This window comes from Clupea harengus, chromosome 12, assembly GCF_900700415.2.
Source record: "Clupea harengus chromosome 12, Ch_v2.0.2, whole genome shotgun sequence".
NCBI classification, from domain to species: Eukaryota; Metazoa; Chordata; class Actinopteri; order Clupeiformes; family Clupeidae; genus Clupea; species Clupea harengus.
The window spans coordinates 4,853,406-4,878,879 of NC_045163.1; the positions used below are offsets into that span (position 1 = coordinate 4,853,406).

At 41.5% G+C, this 25,474-nt stretch overlaps 3 protein-coding genes, 1 non-coding gene and 1 pseudogene across 5 annotated transcripts; all 5 read left to right on the plus strand.

Annotated features, from left to right (window-relative positions):
• Positions 1-2,446: 2,446 nt before the first annotated feature.
• LOC116222865 (capping protein inhibiting regulator of actin dynamics-like) lies at positions 2,447-5,265 on the plus strand. Its single transcript, XM_042709418.1, has 5 exons — positions 2,447-3,758; positions 3,912-3,986; positions 4,124-4,504; positions 4,628-5,038; positions 5,180-5,265. The coding sequence occupies exons 1-5, from the start codon at positions 2,447-2,449 to the stop codon at positions 5,263-5,265; spliced, it is 2,265 nt and encodes a 754-aa protein (XP_042565352.1).
• Positions 5,266-5,368: 103 nt separating this feature from the next.
• On the plus strand, positions 5,369-8,659 carry LOC116222902 (calponin homology domain-containing protein DDB_G0272472-like). Of its 2 annotated transcripts, XM_042709445.1 has the most exons (8): positions 5,369-5,392; positions 5,634-6,305; positions 6,450-6,524; positions 6,606-6,662; positions 6,904-7,575; positions 7,699-7,773; positions 7,857-7,913; positions 8,174-8,659. In XM_042709445.1, the coding sequence occupies exons 2-8, from the start codon at positions 5,636-5,638 to the stop codon at positions 8,467-8,469; spliced, it is 1,902 nt and encodes a 633-aa protein (XP_042565379.1). In that variant the 5' UTR covers positions 5,369-5,392; positions 5,634-5,635; the 3' UTR covers positions 8,470-8,659. The 2 variants fall into 2 exon arrangements, with proteins under 2 accessions (XP_042565379.1, XP_042565378.1); XM_042709444.1 differs by lacking the exon at positions 5,369-5,392 and having other exon boundaries at positions 5,556-6,305.
• Positions 8,660-11,199: 2,540 nt separating this feature from the next.
• On the plus strand, positions 11,200-14,293 carry LOC105900854 (annotated as a pseudogene).
• A 2,888-nt stretch (positions 14,294-17,181) lies between these two features.
• trnag-gcc lies at positions 17,182-17,252 on the plus strand. Its single transcript has one exon. It is a non-coding gene; the product is annotated as a tRNA-Gly (tRNA).
• A 2,226-nt stretch (positions 17,253-19,478) lies between these two features.
• clic3 (chloride intracellular channel 3) lies at positions 19,479-24,459 on the plus strand. The gene is made up of 6 exons (XM_012814507.3): positions 19,479-19,888; positions 22,486-22,595; positions 22,935-23,060; positions 23,298-23,404; positions 23,624-23,799; positions 23,927-24,459. The coding sequence occupies exons 1-6, from the start codon at positions 19,853-19,855 to the stop codon at positions 24,089-24,091; spliced, it is 720 nt and encodes a 239-aa protein (XP_012669961.1). The 5' UTR covers positions 19,479-19,852; the 3' UTR covers positions 24,092-24,459.
• The last annotated feature ends 1,015 nt before the right edge of the window (positions 24,460-25,474 follow it).

Below are 25,474 nucleotides of genomic sequence, written 5' to 3' on the forward strand. Positions count from 1 at the left end.
AAAATGTGCTGAGAAGCTAAATAATGTTTACCTTACATAAAAACATATTGATGGAATAACATTTTTTATCAAAGCAGATTGTAGGGTTTTCCAATAAAACTCAGATTGTAGGGTTTTCCAACGGAGATGATTCTGAAGATTTATAACAAAGACATTAACAAAAGTAGTCGTTGTTAATAACGGATCTCCTAAAAAGCAAACGTGTAAGATAGCATAATATGCTAACGTACTGTAGCTTGCTAACGTTTTATACAAGTTCAAACAGGCAAAGGCTAGCAAGCTTTCAGTTTGGAATTGTGCGAAACTACTATTGAATATACCAATAAACGACCAGTATTTCAATTAGCTAAGTTAAAGATCTGACATTTAGGCCGTTAGAGGTCTGTAACGTTATATTTAAGGACCAGATGCACATTATGATGCGACGCAACAGTGTCCACGCAGTGCTCCGCGGCTTGTCAAGGCGCTGTTTTAGTATCTCCATACTGTTTGCGCAACTCATTGGGTAGAAGGCCTTTATTTTTGAAGTAATATGGCATCACGTCACGCACAATTTGTAGACACCTTGAAGAATATGTCAGTTCAAGATATGTGTTCATTCAGGAAAAAACTGTAAATGTTACCCGGATTTTGGAAGAAAATTCGAGACGCCTAACAGCAAATAGCTATTTTCGCTGTTTTTGGAGCCATGAAACTGAAGCTAACAATAGCAAGTTGACAACAACTACCTTAGCCCGTCAGAAATAATGTTATTCATTGATAATCCTGTCACTCCTTGCCGTTGTATTATCGTTTCGTCACTTTATCCAGCGTCAATCGGTTGATCACCTAAAAAAAAAAAACCTTTGAGAACCTATGGTCTCTAAGTCACTAACATGTCCTGCTTCTGTGTGGAGATCAAAAAAGCACTAGTCCCATGCCAGCACAGGTGCTTTATGTTGCACCAATCAAGCTGTGGCCGGTGTTATCATTGTCATAGAGCAGGGGTTTTCAACTGGTTTTGTCCCAGGGACCACCATTCTGACTAGAAAGTAATTTGCGGCCCACTGATGTGCCTGCCTGCACGCGTGTGCGTGTTTGTAACCGCCACCGCCCCCCTTTTACAGAGCTTACTGTTCAGTGGGTCTTAATACTTGTCTACAGCAGTTATTCTGTGTAAAGGCTGCTGTTAATGTATCTAATTCGTATTGTACAGCAGGTGTAACTAGATATAGCAGCTTAGCAAGTCTATGGAAGATAGGGGTAGCTAAAGAGTTGGCATGGCTCTTGGGGTAGCTTTGGCATGTATTTGATGACGCGTCATACACTCTAGGATTCAGTTAGAATTTTAATGACACAACAATACGATGACACTAGACGCTACTATGACATAATGTCATTGCTGCCCTTTCGAAGAAGGGGAACACAATACAGAACCATTTCAGAATACATGCAGCACTGGTAGGTAGCGATTTTTGTCTCCTTCAAATCAAATTGTATTTACTTAATTCAAACTGGCTCTACCAATATTTAATTTCATACTATTCTAACATTTTACAAGATGAACCTAAATTAGTATTGAAGGTCAGACTAAACAACTATTTCCATTACAAGTCCTTTATTATTCGATTGCCACTAGTGTAAAGTAAGTAAAAGAAGGAGAAGTGTGTTAATATAACCTTGTTCTTGCTGCTAGCTCTAACCAGTAGGCTAGGGCCTACATATTTGCATATACTGTATGCTGTCTCACAGCATTCATTATCCGATAGACTATTGGATTCAATAAATCCAATTAGCCTTATTTGGCAGATGCCTTCAAAGGAAACAAATGACACATACGTTACAACACAAGGAAATAGTCTGTTCTAATAGTAATAGTATCTAATAGTGTTGTTCTGAACAGTACCTCTACTCTAACACAACTGTAACTAGCTCTATGGTAATCTTTTCTATCTAGAGTTTCTGTTAATCACAACGTGACATGATGGATAACGGTAGCAGAGAGGTGTTATGGAAGGAAGGGCTGGACACAGGACTGTTACAGGAGCGAATTGGAATACAGAAGGAACAGACGTTGGATTGGATTGAAATAAAAAATATGTTGTTGGACAGTTGGAAAAAACAGGGAAAACATGGGTTTCTATATGAAGAGAACACCATGCCAACCATGGATAAGCCTAAAGTAGAGAAAGAGCCTCTTACCACACAGGAGATCACACAAGAACATATTTTTGGAATTGCAATTATTTTTGCGATTGCAGCGTGTAAGACCATAAATGATAACTTGACTCAGAGGGTGAAAACACTGGAGACAGAGAACCTACATCTGAAACAAGAAATGGAGAATTGGAGGGCAAGGGAACTCCAAGAGAGAGACTTAGATAAACCAACTCGAATGGTGGAGATGGAAAAGATGATTAAAATGATGGAATATTACAGAGAGAGATATGAAAAAGAGATGGCCCGAATGGTCAATGTTCAAATGAAAGAGGAAACAAGACAAGAGGAGGTCAACTTGGATGTCAAAGATAAAAAAAATGTGTTGGAGGACAAGCAAAAAATTGAAGATGTGGAACAAGAGAGAGCTCAAAAGAAAACAAACAGAGATAATGAGAAACCAGTGAAGGAAGACCAAAACTGGGTGGAAGAGGAAAGTAATGTTAAAGACATGGGACATGCAGATGAAAAGACAGAAGGTGAAAGTAAGGTATTGGAGACGGGGAAAGAAGGTGATCAGACTGTGGAAAAGGAGTTTCTGAAAGACCAAGTACAGATAAAGCCCTCTTCTAAGGAAGTTGTAGACTGGACAGACGTCAAGGAAGCAGAGATTAAAGAGGAGATCCACAATGATGTGTGTGAGGAACATCAGGACATTACAGTGACCAAATCTGTTTTGCGGGACTTTAAAAATGAAGACAGTGTCACCCTGAAGGACTCTAAGACCAACTCTGCAAACTTTCCTCTCAAAGTTTCCTCTCTTGATGAAGCCACAGGAGCAACAAACACGAAGGTTGAGACTAAAGAGCTGATCCAAAATGATGTGGCTGAGTACCAACAGGACATACCTGTGACTGAATCTATTTTTAGTGACCCAAAAATTGAGGATAATGATATTTCGCTTAAGGACACTAAGACCAACTCTGCATGTTTCCAGGAGATTACAGTTGGCCAACAAACACTGGAAGAGAGAAATGTGAAGGACAAAGGGCAAAATAGACTAGAAGAAGAGAGAAAGAAGATGGAGGACCAAGAAAAGAAATGGGTGGAAGAGGAAATAAGAAAGGGAGAGATGATCATAATGAAGAAGCAAAAGAAGAGAGAGGAAGAGAACAGAAGGGTGGAGGACGAAAGAAAGGAAGAGGCAGTGAGGTTGGAGATGAACAGAGAGAGAATGGAGGAAGAGAAAAAGATGATGGATGCAAACAATGACGATAATCTGTTAAGGATTCAGGAGGAGGAGAGAATGAGAGCTCTGAAATTAGAAAAGAGGAACAGAGTGACAGACGAACAGCTAACAGACACCTGGACAGAAGCAGTGAATTTAGAAGTGAAATACTCAGATGATGAGGACTGGATAGACTCTGAACGTGATAATGAAATCAAGATCCAGACAGATGAGAAGCAGCAGGACCTTGAGAGTGAGTTGGAGGAGAGCATTGATAAAGAACTGAGCCATGGAGAGCACAGTGACATAGAGAATAAACTGGCAGAGAAAGAGGTTGAGAGAAGCCCAACTTCTAAGGCAGAGCAGTCTGGAAAATCATCAGTCCAAGATGAAGGTAAATGCATGGACTGTGTAGTAAAATGTACGTGGTTAGCATATGCAGTGAATTAGAGGGGAAATTAAATTAAGTTTCCTTGAGAAATGAGTGTTAACCTGTTTGTTGGGTGTTCGTTTTTAATTCATTATTCTCATTTCATTTGTTCCACAGAACACTTGCGGAGCCCTGAAGTGACAGCACATGCAAACCCACAGTATACTCAATATTTGAAGTCACCATTGCCAGGTATTTTATTAGGAATCTTATATGTGTATTCTACTAGGACATGCTTGATTCAGTGTCACATGCAGTATTTATCTGTATTTACATAAAAATTGGATTTATATGTACATGTCTTTGTATTTCTTTGGATTCTTCTACAGATTTCTCATCTCCTACAGAAAATATGGCATCACAAACCCTACCTCCACGACTGGATAGACTCACAGATTCAGTGGATGGGCATCCCTTCTGTGAAAAGCAGGAATATTCAGATTATGACGGTGGGACGGAGTCTGAGAAGTTGAATAATGAAGGTAAGATCCAGAAAGCTCAAGAGATCCAGACGGAGGACATTGACCACAAGTCTGAGGACAGCATAGTTGAAGAACTGAGCCAAGATGATCAGAGTGACATTGACATTGAGACGGTACATTTAGTGGAGGTTGAAAGCAACATCATCAGCTTCACTGATATGAGGAAACAAGCGGCATGCGCAGCAGTCCTGGAGGACCAGTCTGGGCAACAGTCAGCAAAGCCAAAAGGTAATTATACTGATATTACAATTTGTCAGATTTACTTAAATAAATAAATAAATAATAATATATATTTTTAAATGCACTGATACATCATTTAATCCCCTTTACCTTGTTTAATGACCCAAACAGACATGGCAAAGGAACAGAAGGATAGTGATATGAAGGCAGAGATATTGAGGGTGGAAGAACAAGGGAAGAGAGTTCAAGAAAACAGCCAGAAGCATAAGACAAAACAGGAGCAAGAGACAATGAAGTTAAATATGGGCAGAGAAAGAATGGAAGAAGAGATAAAGATGATGGATGAAGAACATGATAAAGCCAATATGTCAAGGAGACTGGAAGAGAAGAGTATGAGTGCTCTGGAAGAAGAGGAGAGGAGGAGAGTAAAGGAGGAAGTTGAGACAGAGATGGTGAAAGGACATCCCTCCCCTGCAGAAAAGTTAGAGTCTGATGATAAAGTCTTGAGAGTCCCAGAAGAATGTGAAAAAGAAGGAAAGAAAGGCAGGAATAAAGGCAAGGAGATCCTGATGGAGGACAAAGGTATGTGTGCTTTTAACAGATATGTACAGTAGATATGTCTATGAACTACTACTACTACTACTACTACTACTACTACGTTGACCTGAAGATTACCATGTCTATTTTTGGTTTATTATTAAACTGTTGTCATTCTCTATAAAGAACCTATGATGAAGCCCGAAAAGACAGCACATGCAAGTTCAGAGAATATTCTACTGAAGTCACCTTTACAAGGAGGTACTTATTGACAAATCTGTTATGACAAAACTATGCCAGTGAAACCTGTAGTGTATTAACCTTTATTTTATTCTTACACAGATCACCTCTCTCCCATTGTGGAAAAGGTGACGTCAAAACCTTTGTCACCATTACAAGGTAGTCTCACTTTTTGTTGTTAGAATCTTGTTGTTGAGTTGTGTTTATATTGAGTATGAATTAGATGTGAAACATTCTCAGCCCGCTGGTGTTCAGTTTCCTGTTCAATTTGCGAAGTTATCACTAGTACACCTCCAGTGATTAACACTGTAGAAACTTGTGTTCAAAAGAGATATTGTGAGATGGCTTGTTTTTGCACTGATGTACAAATTATGTGTATGTTTTAAAATCCTTTAATTAGACATGGACAAGCATCAGCTACATGATGGTTCTAAGGCAGCAATGGGGACCATGAAGAAGCAAAATAAAAAGGCAAAAGACACAAGAAAAAGAAACAAAGAGGCTAAAAAAAGGAAAGACAACGAGGTAAAAAGATTGGAAATGGACCGGGACACAACGGAGAAAGAGAAAGAGAAGATGGTTGAAGAAAAAAAGAAAGCCGAGCTGATTTGGAGACTGGATGAGGAGAGACTGAAGGCTTTGGCAGAAGTGACAGAAACAGACATGGCAAAGGAACAGAAGGACGGTGATATGAAGGCAGAAATATTGAGGGTGGAAGAACAAGGGAAGAGAGTTCAAGAAAACAGCCAGAAGCATAAGACAAAACAGGAGCAAGAGACAATGAAGTTAAATATGGGCAGAGAAAGAATGGAAGAAGAGATAAAGATGATGGATGCAGAACATGATAAAGCCAATATGTCAAGGAGACTGGAAGAGAAGAGTATGAGTGCTCTGGAAGAAGAGGAGAGGAGGAGAGTAAAGAAGGAAGTTGAGACAGAGATGGTGAAAGGACATCCATCCCCTGCAGAAAAGTTAGAGTCTGATGATAAAGTCTTGAGAGTCCCAGAAGAATGTGAAAAAGAAGGAAAGAAAGGCAGGAATAAAGGCAAGGAGATCCTGATGGAGGACAAAGGTATGTGTGCTTTTAACAGATATGTACAGTAGATATGTCTATGAACTACTACTACTACTACTACTACTACTACTACTACGTTGACCTGAAGATTACCATGTCTATTTTTGGTTTATTATTAAACTGTTGTCATTCTCTATAAAGAACCTATGATGAAGCCCGAAAAGACAGCACATGCAAGTTCAGAGAATATTCTACTGAAGTCACCTTTACAAGGAGGTACTTATTGACAAATCTGTTATGACAAAACTATGCCAGTGAAACCTGTAGTGTATTAACCTTTATTTTATTCTTACACAGATCACCTCTCTCCCATTGTGGAAAAGGTGACGTCAAAACCTTTGCCACCATTACAAGGTAGTCTCACTTTTTGTTGTTAGAATCTTGTTGTTGAGTTGTGTTTATATTGAGTATGAATTAGATGTGAAACATTCTCAGCCCGCTGGTGTTCAGTTTCCTGTTCAATTTGCGAAGTTATCACTAGTACACCTCCAGTGATTAACACTGTAGAAACTTGTGTTCAAAAGAGATATTGTGAGATGGCTTGTTTTTGCACTGATGTACAAATTATGTGTATGTTTTAAAATCCTTTAATTAGACATGGACAAGCATCAGCTACATGATGGTTCTAAGGCAGCAATGGGGACCATGAAGAAGCAAAATAAAAAGGCAAAAGACACAAGAAAAAGAAACAAAGAGGCTAAAAAAAGGAAAGACAACGAGGTAAAAAGATTGGAAATGGACCGGGACACAACGGAGAAAGAGAAAGAGAAGATGGTTGAAGAAAAAAAGAAAGCCGAGCTGATTTGGAGACTGGATGAGGAGAGACTGAAGGCTTTGGCAGAAGTGACAGAAACAGACATGGCAAAGGAACAGAAGGACGGTGATATGAAGGCAGAAATATTGAGGGTGGAAGAACAAGGGAAGAGAGTTCAAGAAAACAGCCAGAAGCATAAGACAAAACAGGAGCAAGAGACAATGAAGTTAAATATGGGCAGAGAAAGAATGGAAGAAGAGATAAAGATGATGGATGCAGAACATGATAAAGCCAATATGTCAAGGAGACTGGAAGAGAAGAGTATGAGTGCTCTGGAAGAAGAGGAGAGGAGGAGAGTAAAGGAGGAAGTTGAGACAGAGATGGTGAAAGGACATCCATCCCCTGCAGAAAAGTTAGTGTCTGATGATAAAGTCTTGAGAGTCCCAGAAGAATGTGAAAAAGAAGGAAAGAAAGGCAGGAATAAAGGCAAGGAGATCTTGACGGAGGACAAAGGTATGTGTGCGTTTAACAGATATGTACAGTAGATATGTCTATGAAAACCCCTGGACTACTTTGACCTGAAGATTACAAAGGCTATTTTTGGTTATTATTAATCTGTTGTCATTCTCTATAAAGAACCTATGATGAAGCCCGAAAAGACAGCACATGCAAATTCAGAGAATGTTCTCCTGAAGTCACCTTTACAAGGAGGTACTTATTGACAAATCTGGTTTGACAAAACTATGCCTATGAAACGTGTACAGTGTATTAACCTTTATTTTATTCTTACACAGATCACCTCTCTCCCATCGTGGAAAAGGTGACGTCAAAACCTTTGGCACCATTACAAGGTAGTCTCACTTGTTGTTGTTAGAATCTTGTTGTTGAGTTGTGTTTATATGTGTATGAACTACAGTAGATGTAAAACGTTCTCAGCCCGCTGGAAAATTTCAGTTTCCTGTTCAACTCTGCAAAGTTATCACTAGTACACCTCCAGTGATTAACACTGTAGAAACTTGTGTTCAAATGGTGTTCAAAAGAAATATTGTGAGATGGCTTGTTTTTGCACTGATGTACAAATGATGTGTGTGTTTTAAAATCCTTTAATTAGACATGTGCAAGCATCAGCTAGATGATGGTTCTAATGCAGCAATGGATGAGGAATGCATGAGGAAGCAAAAGAAAAAGGCAAAAGACACAAGAAAAAGAAACATACAGGCTGAAAAAAGGAAATACAACGAGGTAAAAAGATTGGAAATGGACCGGGACACAACGGAGAAAGAGAAAAAGAAGATGGTTGAAGAAAAAAAGAAAGCCGAGCTGATTAGGAGACTGGAGGAGGAGAGACTGAAGGCTTTGGCAGAAGTAAAAGAAATGTTGAAAGCAAAAAAAGCTATTCGAATGTAAACACTATCGGAAGGGCCATCTTCCGAATAAGATAATCAGAGACGTAAGACAAATGTCATCATTCCAGATACTCACAGATTCACACAGTATTTTATTTGATCTTCTTTCACTATTTTTGACAATTTGCCTTGAAGACACCCCACACTCCTATAATGAAATAAACAAAAAATAAAGTATGTTTGGGCAAAAAGGTAGTTTTATTGTCATGTTTTACTGACTAGAACAGAGCATAGGATTAGATAGTCAGATGTCATTAGACATCCCAATCGAGAGTCAAAATCCAATCCAAAAAGGGTCAACCTAGAGCAAATAATAAATCAATGAGGATTCAGGAATCATAGTAAAAAGGGCCAGACAAAAGTCTGAATAAACCAGAACACAAGACTTCACAAAGACAGAGAAAAGAAAAGTTTAAATACACTGGCAGACAAGGAATAGGTGAAGACCATTGACATGACAAGGTGAGTGGAAGAGTCCCTTAGAAAGAGGGGAGCAATGAGTTTCAGTTGCAGTCATGACAGAACCCCTCAGGACAGGCTCTAAAGCTGAAAACCATTCTCCTGAGGTGCTTTTCCACTGGGAACTTCCCAGGTGGAGCAAACGTTTATAGGAACAGCCCCCTAATAGGCCCTTTCAGACTTTCTGTTTCCATTGCGGTGTGTAGCCTAATATTCTAACATTAGTGATGTAGCCTAATATTTTGCTCTTCGATCTCGAGGCCGGTGGGCTGTGAGTAGTACTTGCACACAGATGGGTAATTCTTGATACTTGTCTTGAAGTGTGTGACATCATGTAGAACAGATACTCTCCCAAAAATCTTTCAGTTTCTGACCAAAAAAAAAATTATTCAAAATGGTTCCTATTCACCTGTGGTACTTTGTGGAAGGGACTTAAAGGCCCAGTTCACGATTCTAATCCCATACACTTTTTGTCAGATTTAGCAAATAACTTCTCACTGTCCTCTAGCCTCACAAAGGTTTCTACTTCTAGACCAAACTATGGATGTTCCAGACAAAAGGAAACTAATTTGGTTCTTCAAGCTTTTCTTTCTTTGTTCCACACTATAAATGTGTGACCCATTTGTGGAATGGTTGTTATGGAAATTATTACAGTTCAGTGAGGATGGATCCATGGAGACCAGGATAGTGCTCCTGAAAGTGGTAACTTGTGACCACAAATAGTAGTCGGGTAGCGCTCCCAATTTAGTTTACATGCAAGCTGTGGTCTACATTTTAAACAAAGGTTTCATTTAATATTCTAATAAATGTAAACTGGCATAATAAAGATGAGATAACAAACAAAAAACATGTATTGTAATATCCTGTTGAACCTGCAGAGTTTTGCACATGACTAGCCACCACTGTGCAGAAACTTGACAGCGTGAAGCCTTTAAACTGAAAACGAGTGAACATAACTCCAACTAATGAACATAAACTTCGACCTATCAAGTCAAGTTAGTGAGCAGCAGGAAAAAACCTCAACAAAGCAGCCTTCGTTAGCATTTCACTGGGGTTTTCAAGCAGGCACTTTCCTTCATCAGTGTTTCGTTGAATTAGGCCCACAATACCTTCAGAAGGTTCAACAGTGGTGTCGGGCGACTCAGACCCTGCGCCCTCCATACTCATGATGGGTTAGAACAGTGTTTCCCAACCACTCTAGTGGGCCGCGAAAATGTTTCAAGTTGAAGCTAATTTTCCACGAAGAACTGATTTTTAATGGGTCTCATTCTCGAACGTTTTCTCTGCCCCAGCAAATCCTTACGGTGCAAACCCATGACAGCGACGCGATACACTTCCATCGCTTTGAGTGGGCGTGTTGTAGCGTGTGGAAATAGCATTTTCAAACTGTCAGAGACGACACTAAACAATCTGATTGGCCGCTGCCCAGAAAAATTGCTCCTCATTTGCATAGGATTCAACATTTTCCAACTTTTATCGGTCGCGTCGCCCCAAAACGATGGTCTACGTCACAATGGATTGGCTCCTGTTGAAATGCATGGGATTTAGATATCGCGTCGCTGGTAACTCTAGGTTTCCATTCAAGCGTATTATCGGCAGGCGGTATTCCGCCTAGGGGGCATTGTCAGAAAAATCAAGTTTCTCTGTTGAGTAGCAAGTTCGGTTGCAGTGCAGCGCTAATATAGCAGATTAGCTTGTGAAGTCATGGAAATATGATAGATGTTGCGGCTGTCACTCATGCTTTGATTAATTTACTTATCCATTAGATGTATTCCTTTATTCATTTGTTTTCTCTGATTCATTTATATTAGCCAGTTAAATCACGATATCACACATACCAGAGGCAAAACGCACCGATGAGGCTACAGGTTACAAAACAGCTAGCTTCTACATTGATCTTCAATTAAAGTGTTAGCAGCAAGCTAACAATAATGGTCGAAAGCTTCAGTTAAGACCTACAATATTCTGTTTGCCCTGATAGTGTTCGTGTAGTATATTAACTATATTGAACTAGGACAGATTCAACGGCAACGACCAGGACAGTGACACAGACGCAGAGAAGGCTCAAACAAACCACCTTGACCGGGGAGGCATGGGAAGTCAAATGCAATTGCGGAAAGATCTGCAAAGGTGCAAGAGGGCTCAAAATACACCAGAGTAAGTCCAAGTGTGGACAAGGACGGATGCAGGCACACCGCTCAGACGAACAGTCTGGTGAGACGCAGGAGAACCCTAGGCAGGAAGCACACCATAGTCCTAGAGATCCCTCAGTGCATGTAATCCCCCAAGAGCACACAAGGAGAACCCCAAATGCCATCCCAGAAAGCCCACCCCAGCCAACGAAGGAGAGACTCAAGTGGCCTAAGATGTGTGATACCAAAGAGTGGTCCATGCTCGATGAAGATCTGGACAAGGTGCTTGAGGCAGCTCAAGCAGGATCAGCAGAAAGAAAGGAGGATTCACTGACAGCCATCACCTATAGCTTGGCAAAAGAACGGTTTGGAACAGTGCCAAGGAGAGAGAACAAAGGCAGACGAGAAAATCAGGAGAATAGAAGAGAAAGAAAGATCAAACAACTTAGGAAGGAGATTAAAACCCTGAAGAAGCAATTCAAATTGGTAAGCACAGAAGAAAAGGAAGGAATAAAAGAACTGACAGCCAACCTCCGCGAGCAGCTCATCAGAGCAAGAAGAGCGGAGGGGTTAAGGCAGAGGCGAAAAAAACAGGAAGCTGCACGAGCCCAGTTTATAAAAGACCCCTACCGCTTCATCAAATCACTTTTGGGAGAGGCGAGGTCTGGGACTTCAACAAGTTCCAAGGAGGAGGTGGAGGAGTTTGTTGAAGAGTCATTCAGTGACCCATCAAGAAACAACGCCTTAGCAGAAGATCACGGGCTCGGCACCATCGATCCACCAACAACATCCCTAAACATAGATTTTCCATCATGGAGAGAGGTTCAAGAGGTCGTCAAGCATGCTAGATCATCTTCGGCCCCAGGTCCCAGCGGTATACCTTACAAAGTATACAAGAGATGCCCCAAGCTCCTCCGAAGGCTGTGGAAGCTTATGCGGGTAATCTGGTCCAAAGGAACCGTCCCAACAAGCTGGCGAAGGGCAGAAGGATGCTTTGTGCCAAAAGAACGGGGATCCACACAGATCAACCAGTTTCGAACCATTTCCCTGCTCAGTGTGGAGGGTAAGATCTTCTTTTCCGTGCTTGCCAGAAGAATGAGCACGTATATGTGCCAGAATGGATATATTGACACCTCTATCCAGAAGGGCGCGATCGAAGGGTTCTCCGGGTGCTTGGAGCACACGGGGGTCCTCAGCCAACTTATCCAAGAAGCAAAGGAGAAGAAAGGGAACCTAACAGTTGCCTGGCTTGATTTTGCTAACGCATACGGGTCTATCCCCCATAACTTGATTCAAGTGGCTATGGACCATTACCACATCCCACATCACATCCAGGGCATGATCACCGGCTACTTGGGAGACATCAAGCTACGATTCCAGTCAGCCATGTTTACAACAAAGTGGCAGCCAGTGGAGAAGGGAATAGTAACCGGGTGTACCATCTCTCCCATCTTGTTCGTCATGGGAATGAACCTGATCATCACCGCAGCGAGTACAAAGTCAAGAGGACCAAAGACTGCTGCAGGAAGCCAACAGCCAGTGATCAGGGCATTCATGGATGACCTTACCGTCATAACACCAACCCATGTACAGGCAAGATGGGTCCTGGCGGAACTAGAACGTATGGCCACTTGGGCGAAGATGATCTTTAAGCCCAAGAAATCAAGATGTCTGGTGATCCAAAAGGGCAAAACAACTGAGAAGTTCAAGCTACTTGTTCAAGGGGAAGTGATCCCGAACATCCAGGGGAACCCTATTAAATGCCTTGGGAAGTGGTATGATGATTCCCTGTCAGACAAAAACAGCATCTCCAGCACTTTAAAACAAGTTGAAGAATGGCTGAACAAAATTGACAAGTCTGGCCTGCCTGGGAAATATAAGTGCTGGATCTACCAACATGGCCTACTCCAAAGACTTATGTGGCTTCTCACCATCTACGAAGTGCCAATAACATCAGTTGAAGGGATGGAGAGGAAGTTCAACAAGCACCTTCGAAGATGGTTGGGAATACCCCCCAGTTTTACATCAGTGGGGCTCTACATAAGGTCGGGTCAGCTCCAGCTCCCCCTGTCCTCAGTTGTGGAGGAGTTTAAAGTTGCCAAGTGTAGACTTTCCCTCACATATAGGGACTCCGAAGACCAACTCACCAGGGAAGCAGGAATAAGAACAAGATCCGGCAGGAAGTGGGCCGCCAGCACTGCAGTTAACCAGGCAGAATCTTCTCTGAGGACCAAAGATACCATCGGGAACCTTTGCACTGGAAGGCAGGGTCTAGGAACATCCCATTTCCAGCAGTGGTCAAAGTCCACTCCCAGGGAAAAGAGGACCATGATCCAGGATGAAGTCCGAAACCTTGAGGAAGAAGGAAGAAGAGCTAAATCCATCGAGCTCGCAACTCAAGGTGCCTGGACAAGGTGGAACCTTCCCAAAAGAACCATCACGTGGAGTGAGATGTGGCGGTTGGAGCCGTTCCGTATCTCCTTTATGCTCCGAGCAGTGTACGACACCCTACCGACCCCAGTCAACTTGCACAGGTGGGGAATGAGGGAGGACCCACTGTGCAGGTTGTGTGGCGGTAAAGGAACCATGGCGCACATCCTATCGGGGTGCAAAACAGCATTGACCCAGGGGAGGTATAGGTGGCGCCATGACAAGGTGTTGGCACAGCTCGCAGACACCCTGGAGCAAGAGAGGAGAAAGAAACGTCCAGCCAAAACTAAGCCACTGTTGAGTACCATCGCCTTTGTAAAAGAGGGTCAGAGACCAGCCGTCCAAAGCCAAGCCAAGCAGAATCTCCTGCAGTCAGCCCAGGGATGGGTTTTGGAGGTCGATCTGGGGAGGAAACTCCACTTCCCAGAGGCGGTACTGTCCACAACCCTGAGACCAGACATCATCATGTGGTCCCTAGAGGGGAAGAAGATCATCCTGGTGGAACTAACAGTCCCGTGAGAAGAGAACTGTGAGGAGGCGGCAGAGAGAAAGAAAATGAAGTACCAACAACTTGTCCAGGACTGCCGGGACAAGGGGTGGACAACATGGCTGATGACAGTGGAAGTGGGTTGTCGAGGATTCCCAGCTCAATCAGCCTGGAATCTGATGACAAGGGTTGGACTAAGAGGCCACCTGAGGAAAACAGCCGTTCGTAGGTTGGGAGAAGCGGCAGAGAGAGCCTCCTGTTGGCTCTGGCATAAGAGAGAGGACACTAGCTGGAAGGCTGGAGGAGGGGGGCAGTGACTTGGCCAAGCACTGCTGACCCGCCAACTGGAGAGTGTTGTGGTTAAGGGTTGAAACACTCTAAGAAGGTTGGGGACCACCTGATGACCCCTCCTCCAGGCCAAGGCTTCATCCATTAGAAATGGATTGAAAATTGCATCTTTGATGTATTACAAAACAAACAACAAACCGAGTCGATGTAGAAATATAAAAGTCGTGTAAACACCTGTATTCACCTTTATTCACATAAAATATTTCCCAGTAACAGAATCCCGAGACTCCGCCATCTTGCTTTGATTTTTTTGATTACTCCCGCCCATCTGCACAACTTCAGCTGCCAATTCTCACACACGCCAAACTGATTGGTTACCGCGTGGTCTGCATTTGCATAAAGTTAAAGAATCGTCAACAAGGGAGGCGGAGGCGTTTCGTTGCTCGACAGACGGGCCACTCGTCTCCATTCATTCCCAATGAGAGCGGCACGATTAACGCCCTAATGGAAACGAAGCATGACGGTGTCATGGGTTTGCACCGTTAGTGAACTTGAAGGGGTTAGCGATAAAAGCAGCACGTTTACGTGCCCTCTCGCGCCGCCGCCTCCGATGCCACTCAGCCCGGCGGAGAACTCTGATGTTTTTCCGAAGGATGCACATTAGCTGGGCCAGGCCAATGCGTTCCTCTTGTCCTGCTGTCTTGTACTGGGATTTCAGCGCTTTCATCTCCTGTCTGATGTTGTGGATCCTTACAGCTCTTTGATTCTTTGAGTAAGATGTTCCGGAGCTTTTCTTCTCCTCGCCAAACCGTTCAGCTGCGATGCTGACAATGATAGTCATAGCTCGTAGCTTCCTGTCGGCCTCTCCTTTCGCCATTGCTTCCAGAATTTGGTCGACATCGTCATCGAACTGCTTCCAGAGTGAGGTCATGCTAGCTGCAGGACATTTGATCCGCCTTGACTTGATGCACGAGGGATTAGTTTGCAACACTTGGAGGTTCTGGGCACTGTGGGGTGACTCCGGGCCTGGCCCCTCCTGCGTCTCACCAGGTGTAACACCACTTCATCCTCGCTCGGTGGATCTTTAAGCCATGGATGTTCTTGCAGATTTTACCGCATGTGCACTGCTTGCTCATAGTCGTTTGTCCATTGCCTGGGTCTGTTACCGTTGTATCCGTCCGGCTGGGGTGCTCATCCCCCCCCCCCCCCTCTCGGGCACTCCTGGGGGTATTTTTCCATTAAGTTCATCGTAGCTTGGTTGGGTTCCTCCTCTGCAGATTGGGTTGCTGACCCGAAAGTTGCAATACATTTTTAATCCCCTAGTAATTTCAAAGCTTTCTACTCGTATATCTCACATTCGATAACACGTCAATGGGGATACGAACCTTATATTTTGGGGAATCTAAAATAAATAATTAAATGCACGGATACAGAAAAAAAAAGCGACTGGCCCCAGCCCCCGCGTGGCAGGCGAGAATTCTACCATTGAACAAAGAGATGTAATACATTTTGCCCACTATGACCTTGTGTCGCAGTTCTGAGTTTTTACAAAAAAACACACATTCTGAAAAAACTGTATTTCAGGGCAAACTTCTGTGGAGACTGGACAAGTACATGTTTCCACGCTAGTGTTCATTAGAGGTTGTTAGGGGTAAATGTAAAACTACAGGATACATTTGATGCACAAACTGAAAAACAAAAAAAATGTAAATTTCTGCAAAGATTCTGGCAATCTGAGGGAGTAGTATTTTACTATGTACAAAGTACCAGAAACTACAAAATAACTCATTTTACATAGAAAGTTGCAATTAATCCCCCTAGTATTTTCAATAGGGATACGAACCCTATCTTTTGGGGGAGTCGAAAATAGATAATTAAATGCACGGGCATTACAGCAACATGGAGGAAGAAAAAGGCTTAAATCCTATTGGCTAATTTTCCGTTACAGATCTTCGCGACTGGTCCGGGTTGAACGGGGATGACGGGTTCGATTCCCGGCCAATGCAACTTCCCTTTTTTTAGGGTTTATATTCCTTGCCTCTGCCTCACCAATATTTGTACACTGTATTTTGCCTTTCTGGAAACATCTAATATTCTAAATGGTTTGGGTGAGCGTGCCACTGAAATGGTTTTGACAGAGACTGAGCGTCGGAACAGCGCCATTAATTTGTAGTGGCCATAAATATATTACATCCGTAGTGGTTTAGCAACAGAGAAGAATAGCAAACGATATAGGACCGTTTAGCAGCTACAAAAAGCACCTGAACCATCCTCGGCTCTGGCGCTTTTCACCCGAAGATTGGAAATTCCAACACCACGTTTGAAGCTGGAGTTTATAAAATAACTCAGTACTGAAACTATTATTTAGTGTTAAATTATTGTAGTTAGGTTAGGTTTTATGTATTATGAGAATTTGTTATGTAAATACATTGTAGTTATATAGTCAACAGTTAAATAAGTAGTATACACTTAAATGTGTTTTTTAAGATGTAAACTAAATAGCTAATCTACGCCATCTACTGTTTAGAATCCTGAACCTTGCGAGCCAGATGCTGATGTATAGTCAACTGTAGAATTTTAAATCTGATTCATAAAATATGTATTCTAATCTCATGTACGTAATAAGAATCAGTCAGTCCGTTTTATTTGTCAATCTGGCACGTCTAATAGTGACTTGTCCTGTTTCCACAGAAGTTTGTCTAGATTAGAATAAAAGTTTCCAACGACTGAGCATTGGAACAGCGCCATGAAGTCGTAGTGGCCACAAATATATTACATCCGTAGTGGTTTAGCACTACCATAGAGAATTAATGGGAAACGGTTTAGGGCCGTTTAGCTAAACCTTTCTTGGTTGGACAGAGAAGAACAGCATCTTCTAGTCAAGTAAACTGATTGTCAATCTTCTCTCTACTCGTTAGCATTGGTGGTTCAGTGGTAGAATTCTCGCCTGCCACGCGGGAGGCCCGGGTTCGATTCCCGGCCAATGCAACAGTCTTTTTGAGAGTTCATATTCAATGCCTTCATCGAGATCTAGTGTTAATTGCTTTGATTACAAGAAAACATAAATACTGTTTGTTGTCATAAATGTTGCCAGGAGATGGCGTAGGTCTGCGGTTTCCTCTGTTTAACAAGCCAACGCCAAGTTCAACACATTGTATTTTGGCTTTCTGAAAGTAAATATAAATGTTTGCAAAATTTAAGTCCATAGTCAAAATGTTATTTAACTACAAGCTAATACATCTAGTAGACCTACAGTGTGTGATCTTATTGTTTCATTATGTAGGCTATATTGTTATATTTATAGTTTATGAATGAGAACAAGCTCATGCAATCAAGTAAGCTTTTGATTTTACTGTGGTAAAGATGATTTCAGCCTTTATATTTATAATACAACATAATTCTCATAATTATGTTTTGAGATCATGTTAAATCCAGTTTGCATTATTAAAATATATTTTTTTCTTGCTGCCGATTCTACTCCAAAAAACTTTATTTGTTTGGCAATACAAATACTTAACAGAGCTATGCAGCGCAATCAGACATCAGGTTCACAACATTTATATACAAGGCGGAAAAAAGATACCCTCCTTAATAAAACAACATAATACAAAAATGTCAGGTCAGATGTGTGCAATAAAACATAAGAGTCCATACGATTTTTGAATTATTAAGTGGCCCTGACCAGAGCAGCATGATGATGGTGAGAGTGACATTGAAATACTCAAAAGGAGAAATGTGTGTGATGGAAGGTCTGCTGCTTCCACTTTACTCAACACACTTAACCTATTTATTTGAACATTATTTGAACCTATTTGTTTGCATGTCTGAAGCATCACCTATTTTAAATAGGCCTAGCTGAGTGGTCTTGTTTGCATGTTTCATCACTTGTTTTGAGTGCATGCTATCTTTTAGGTCTATTCTGGTTTTATTTACTTGCTTGTTTGCTGTGCACAAACAGGCCTGGGCCTACTGCAATTAAGTTCCTTTGTTTCAAAACTCTTTTGGATAATAAATTCCTTTTGACTGAAAATGCTCTGCAGTTTTATGTTGTTTTCTGGTGCACAATACAATTTTGTTTGCAATATCTAGAGGAAGATTTTCTTGTATTAATTTCTAGGCTCCCACCTGTAGCAGGTGCTGATAATGCTCTTTGTGACACATAACAATCGCTTATTAATAAGAATGGAATATAGATTAACCAAAATAAGCAGGGTGTCTTTTGGGCCCCGACCTGTTACAAATACTAAAAGGTGGGCCTCGGAGTAGAAAAGGTTGGGAACCTCTGTCTTAAAGAGTCACTGCAGTGGGTCGATTCCCCCATACATATAGAACATGTAACAGAGTGGAGAGATGGTCTGTGGTATAATAGTCAAGGAAAGATGTTATGCAGAATTCATAAGGAAAAGACAACCCCGGTGCTAAGAGAATCCCACTGCACTAACACTAGCCTACGTCATTATGCGACGGCAGATTTGATTTTTTTTGATATATGAGAATTGTAATAAATCGTATTACCGCTAGAGGGCACTATTAGCCCAATACAGTGAACGACAGGTTATGCTGCCACCACTTTTAATTCTAACACGGCCTGGTTCGGGAGAGCACTCAATGGACAAACAACTAGCTAATATTCAGCAATAAAGTCATTTTATTAAATAACAATTTCATTTTAAAAGCAAAGATACAATGAGCAGCAAGTAGCACACAGTACCCTTCCACATATACTCAGTGGACATCCAAATAATACAAATATATAAATATGTCCACACTCATGAACTCACAGACTTTGAGGCGTGTTCTTGCTAAATCTGTGAGGGTTTAGGGCTGTCCCACTGTCAAATCATCAAGTGCATTAGGGCTCTCTGTCAAAAGTATATACATCATACACTAAGATATTCTGAAGTACATTTTCCCCTCATAGTGTTCTATCTATTGTTATAATTTATAATAATTATAAAAATAGAAATAATAAAAATAGAAGCATTTTCAGTAGTGGTCTCAGACCTTAGGACCACACATATGCACTTACAAAACTACAAACAAAATGAATGACACTTGGATTTAGCTTTAGTACATTGATATCTTGTTTTATCGTGCAAATTGTTTTCTGTCAAAGCGTCTGATTAAACACTCACAAACAATGTAAATGACACTACATGACAGTGAAGAATGTTTGTGTGTGTGTGTGCAAGGTTACACAAGTTGGACAGGTTTGCCCAGTGGATGCATGCTAAAGACAGCTGGGTGTGTCAAAGAAGGAGGGCAGAGGAAAGAAAGAAATGTAGGGAGAGGAAGAGAGGAAGACTGACAGAAAAGGAATAATTGATCACAAAGAACGAAAGGAGAAAAACTACAGTGACATTAAAGTGGCTTCCATTGGAAAGTTTTACAGTCCAGCTACAGCCTTGACCTCAAAGGAGCCAGAGGAAGCCTTCATTCCAGTATCCACGCAGGTCACTAGTGCGCAGTAAATGCAGGGTATTGGCTGAAAGACTCCCGTTCTTGTTGGTGTGTGGAGGCTCTCTGCGAAGCGGACAGCTGATAAAACAAGCAGAAGTCGGAGGAAACGAGAAGGAGGAACAGAAGAAATGGCAGAATCACCCAAGATTGAACTTTTCATCAAGGTAAAGAGTTAAGTGTAAAGGGCAAAACACTGACATTGGTTGTCATTTTTTGATAGCCTACTTAAGATTTCATTGCTTTCAAACATTCTACTCAAAATTGCTTTCAGCTTGTTTTTAAAGCGGTTAGACAGAGGTCTTAAAATGTTTCTTTTATACTGACACCAACAATTACCTTATTTTTCATGCTACCCTGTATGAAATTGTACCTTAGCTAAATAGGAGGAACTTGGCAAGATCCTTGAGCTCAAAAAGAACAGGTCAAACCACCTATTTTCCTTCCTTATAGCTGTATCAACCAATAGAAAGTACTAGTTTGCATTGGCCTACATACCTGGATCATCCATTTAGACAAATATGAAATTGTATTTATTCTGATGGCATGGTGTGTTTTATACATGAAACAAACATGAAACAAACAAGACCTGCAGCATAGTTTGGTGGTGAGAGGTGACAAGTCACACTGTTCCATCATTGTTCCTTGTTCCTGCAGTCTTACAGGGCAAATCCAGTTTCAGTGTCATCAGATCCTGGGACGGCGTGTCACTGTGCAGGAAACCCAAAGCGTGCGTGCCTGAAGAACTGTTCTCAGAGAAAGCAAACAAAAGAAAGAGCTGAACCAAAACAACGCTGACACAATGCCAGGGAGCCGACTCTAGAAAAGGGAATTGCAGAATTGCTCATTATATGTAGGCTATGAGGAGCACAGAAAGGGAACAGAAGGAGGCTCAACCCGTCTGAGTTGATCTACGTGACTTCCGCCCTCAGTGGAGATGCCTGTATTTCCTTGCATACCAGTGACACATGAATAGCTTTTGGTGTCTGTGATGAAGTTCATAGCTACATAAAGTATACATGAACCATGTTGATCTGCATAATCCAGTGAAGTGTAGAGTACACGTCTGTTTTAGCAAGCCAGAGGCAAACACAAATATTTAGATATCTGTTATTGACAAGGGATGCTTCAAGCAGTTTAATTTGGGTTTCAGGGGACCAAGCAAGACATCTCAGTTGTGGGGTTCATGGCTTGGCACTGGCAGCTCGTGCAGGCAGGTGCTTCGGAAAGAAGACAAATAGATCAGGAAAAAACTAAATCTGGCACAAACTCCACCCTAAAATGTGTTTTTGAGCTGTAAACTAAATGATATGGTCGAACTGTGATGAAACACATCAAGGCTAGTGTTATATTGACAATATAAGTATATTATACAAAATATATATTCCCATAAAATAAAATAAATCTTCATTTTATGAGTTGAAAATGGCTCAACACGTCATCGAGGGGAGAGTTGTGACGAAAGTAACAGTTTTTAATTTTGTGTCATTTACAAATAGATTGTAGCCTAGCCTGAAATATTTTGTGATTAACAACCTGCATCTGTCCTCTGTCAAATACAGTGGCATTTAAAGACCTGGAAAACATTTAGGTAGGCTATAATTACAGTTGAACAACTGCAATATTTTGCCCCTCCTCATTGGGATACACATGCAAAGTAACACGCATGAGGGTCAATACAAACATAGGCCTACAGTTAAAATCATGTGAAGCCCCCACAACGCCAGTATTTTACAACAGATCATGACATTTTCTTTAAAAATGTGTTATTCTGGATAGAATGCTGCTGGGCTACACAATTCTTAAAGTGTATGTTTGGAATGATCAATAACCCATATAACTCATCAGCAAGCGTGTAGCTGGTCATGGAAATAGGATGCACTATGGATGATTTTTGTTTCGATAGAACAGTAAGTCTTTGCATTTATATCATGTGTAAAATGTTATTTAATTGTGTTTATTTGCAAATGTTTCACAACCAAATAGGAGCCCGTTGTGATCTTAGTCAATCTGTCGGTTATGGTTACTAAATACCTGATAGATAGTTACATCACAGTACAGTATATTTCGTTATTTCGTCTCTCCATAGCCATTTGCCATTATAGGCTATTCCGAGTAAACCAGCATGTTATAAGAAAGTCTGGGATTGTGAATAACACTTAATGGTCTACTGAATAAACATGAAGCTGAACCTTTACATGAAAAACAATCGTTAGTACTCGAAAAAATCAGATACAATTTTCATAGAACCAGTTCGAGTCTCATTGTCATTGGTTGATCGAGACTCACCATTTACAAGAGTTTACGCTCTCATGCCACCCCCAGCCCCTTGCCCACCTTTCAGCGTTTTTCAAAATGATGCAGTGGATCGAGTGGCTCAGAGCTGGGGGTGAAGTTACCTTTTAAACTTCTCACCAGAAGGTGCCAGCTTTTCATCAGACACTGATGGAATTGATCTCATTCTGACCCTGTACTGAAACTGTGAATAAATACCTATATATGAATGAATCTACTAATAGGCTGGCAAAGTTGTATCTTCACACCAAATGTGGCATGAAGAAGCAACAACAGCTGTCATACCCTTCAAGTGCATTCAAGTTGTATGAAGGTTAAATTGCCACTACTAAAAAATGAAAAGGCAAAGTTTTACTAACCACCTGGGAGTAAATTGCAAGGATAAGCGAAATGTTTGTTATATGTTAGTACATGCAAATTAGCACAAGCATTTAACTCCTTTTCCTGGGCTTGCGTGTTTCTTTTGCAGGCGAGTGATGATGGGGAGGGAGTGGGAAACTGCCCATTCTGCCAGAGACTCTTCATGATCCTCTGGCTGAAAGGTGTTAATTTCACCCTCACCACTGTTGACATGAAGAGGTACATGCTGCTGTCACTGAGCAAAACCCAGGCTGTCACATACTGTATCTTCAATCAATATAAGATCGTATAGGATTGTATACTGATGAGGAAAAGTATTTTATGTATACTCAATCTAACGTAAAACGTATTAAAGGTTCATCTTAACATTCATAAAGATGCTGATGTTCTTGTGTACTGTAGTCTGTTACAAAATAAGACCAAAATAGGAAGCTCTTAGCTATCCAGCATGTCAGATGTATTAGATCACTGATCACAAATGCTTATGCAATCTATTTGACATCTAATCAGTAACAGTACTTCCCTATGGAGGTTATAATAAGACTGATCTCATCTCAGGGCTCCAGAGGTGCTCAAAGATCTGGCTCCAGGATCACAGCCCCCTTTTCTCATCTACAACGGAGAGGTACGCACTGACACCAACAAGATTGAAGAGTTTCTGGAGGACACCCTGGCACCCCCTCAGTAAGTGAGGAGATATACATGCATGCTACATCCCACCCTCACTCACCTCACAGCATATTGTACAAGTCTGTCTAAAAGGATTTTCTAAGGATTCTAAGGATTAACTAAGCACAATACTAACACAGGCACAGATGACTTTCAAACATTGGTCATCACGCACCTCTAAACTATGAGAATATGAATCTGAGTTCTTTCGTGTTCTGTACCCTTCTGCTGACATCGTATTGTAATGGACAGATACCCCAAGCTGTGCTGCCGCTACAAGGAATCCAACGGTGCTGGAGATGATATCTTCCACAAGTTCTCTGCATACATCAAGAACCCAAACCCAGGACTCAATGAAAGTAAGGGTCTTTCTGGGCCACTGATCTATGATAAGTGTGCTAAATGTTTAGTGTATCTTTAGAAAAGTTAAAGATCAAAACACTTGATCACAAAGACAGTGGAACTTTTTTTTTTTTTATATCACAGTCACAATATTCAAAGAGTGGTCCTGAAAGAAAATGCATTGTGATGCTGAGATGTTCTGTGGTGCACCTGTGGTGTTCTGTGGTGTTCTTCAGTGTTGGAGAAGAAATTCCTGAAGAGTCTGATGAAGCTGGATCAGTACCTTCTGACTCCTCTCCCGTATGAGCTGGACCAGAACCCAGATTCATCCGTGTCAACCCGAGATTACCTGGATGGAAACTCTTTCAGTCTTGCTGATTGCAACTTGTTACCCAAGCTGCATATAGTAAAGGTTCTGTCACGCTGCTTTCAATTTTATTCTCTGAGCACAACCTAAGTTAAAAATCTCTCTTTTATCAAATGCAAACTGTATTAATGGTCTTACTCAATACCCATATGTGCCTCTTCTTGTTTAATAGGTGGTGTGTAAAAAGTACCGGAGCTTTTTGATCCCTACAGCCCTGGCTGGTTTGACTCGCTATCTGGAGAAGGCTTACAAACGGGATGAGTTTCGCCACACCTGTCCCAATGACTCAGAGATTTTGATGGCCTATCGCTCTGTGGCCAAATACCTCAACAAGTGATTCAGGATCAGGGCATGGCCAGGGAGGAACAGGAAGACCTTGGAATGTACAGGACATCATAAGCAACAACAACAACAACAATAACAGTAATAATAATAGAGTATTGCAGTTTGATATTTTTGATTAAATCTGTAATTTAGTCTTCCCTGAGTGATATCTACACCATTACTGTTCTCATGAAATGTACGATATGAGCACAGTGTAATTAAGTAAAACGACTAACATTTTAATGGTGGTGCACTGAACTTGTATCACACTATGCGTATGTGTATCTTATTGTAGTGCCCCGTAGGCCATATACCTGGTACTAATAGGGATGGTCTGGGTTTCTTTTGTCAACCCAATAAATTAATTTAAATCTCACTGTTTGCTGTTTGTATTGTGTCCTATGTGTTTCTATATGTACATAACAGACACTACACCATGCTAAACTCCTGTGAAGGATCGATCAGCAAATGAAAACTAGAGATGAATTTCCGCAAGGAAATATGAATATGACTGCACAGCAGCAGCATTCGGCCATTGCATACCGTAGCCTATGCCATTATTAGCGTGGATGCTAATGCTAAAGTTTTGACTCTCCTACCACCTGTTGGATGAGTAATAAATATAATTTAACAAGGTGCAAGACAACGATTCTTCAACACCAATGACCCACTGACACACATAGGCAGACAACACACACTCTGCTATTCAAATATTGGGGCGGGCCAGAAAGACTAGAGGCAGACACAAATACCTCACATTTAAAGGCAAGTCCTGTGTCACACTCACCACATGAACCCAGGAAAATGTTGCTTTATTAGTGCACCTCCTGGACCCCATACACCGTGCGACCCTGAGTGCCAAAGTACACACAATGATAACGGGAACAGATAGCAGGTCTTATACTCAAACATGAAACTCATGGTGGACAGATGAGCTAACAGAGGTGGGGCAAGAATAAGACATTAAACATCAAATACACCCAGACAAAATGACCACCAGTCATGCATGCTAACATTTGAGCTGGAGTGCAGTGTAAGAATCCACTGGATCCACTGGTGCTACTCACATCAGGTAGACAGCTGCAGACCCCATACTCACTGCTCATGGGCCAGGCCCCAGATGCCCCCAAGGCTCCTCCAGGGCTGTAGTATGCCCACCGGCTCCAGGACCGGCACCAAACAGCTCATTATTTTGCCCGCTGGTATTCCTTAGAAATTAGGCCTATTATTATGTCTAATATTATCCAGATGTAAATTGCCCCAGTGACATCCCTCTGTGCTTTGGACGTATCTCAGCATTGACGCCACAGTTGTGGGACATAACAAAAGTAGAGTAAGGACCCATAACATGCTCCATACATTTTTTGAAATCACATTATTTAGGAATTAGGCCTAT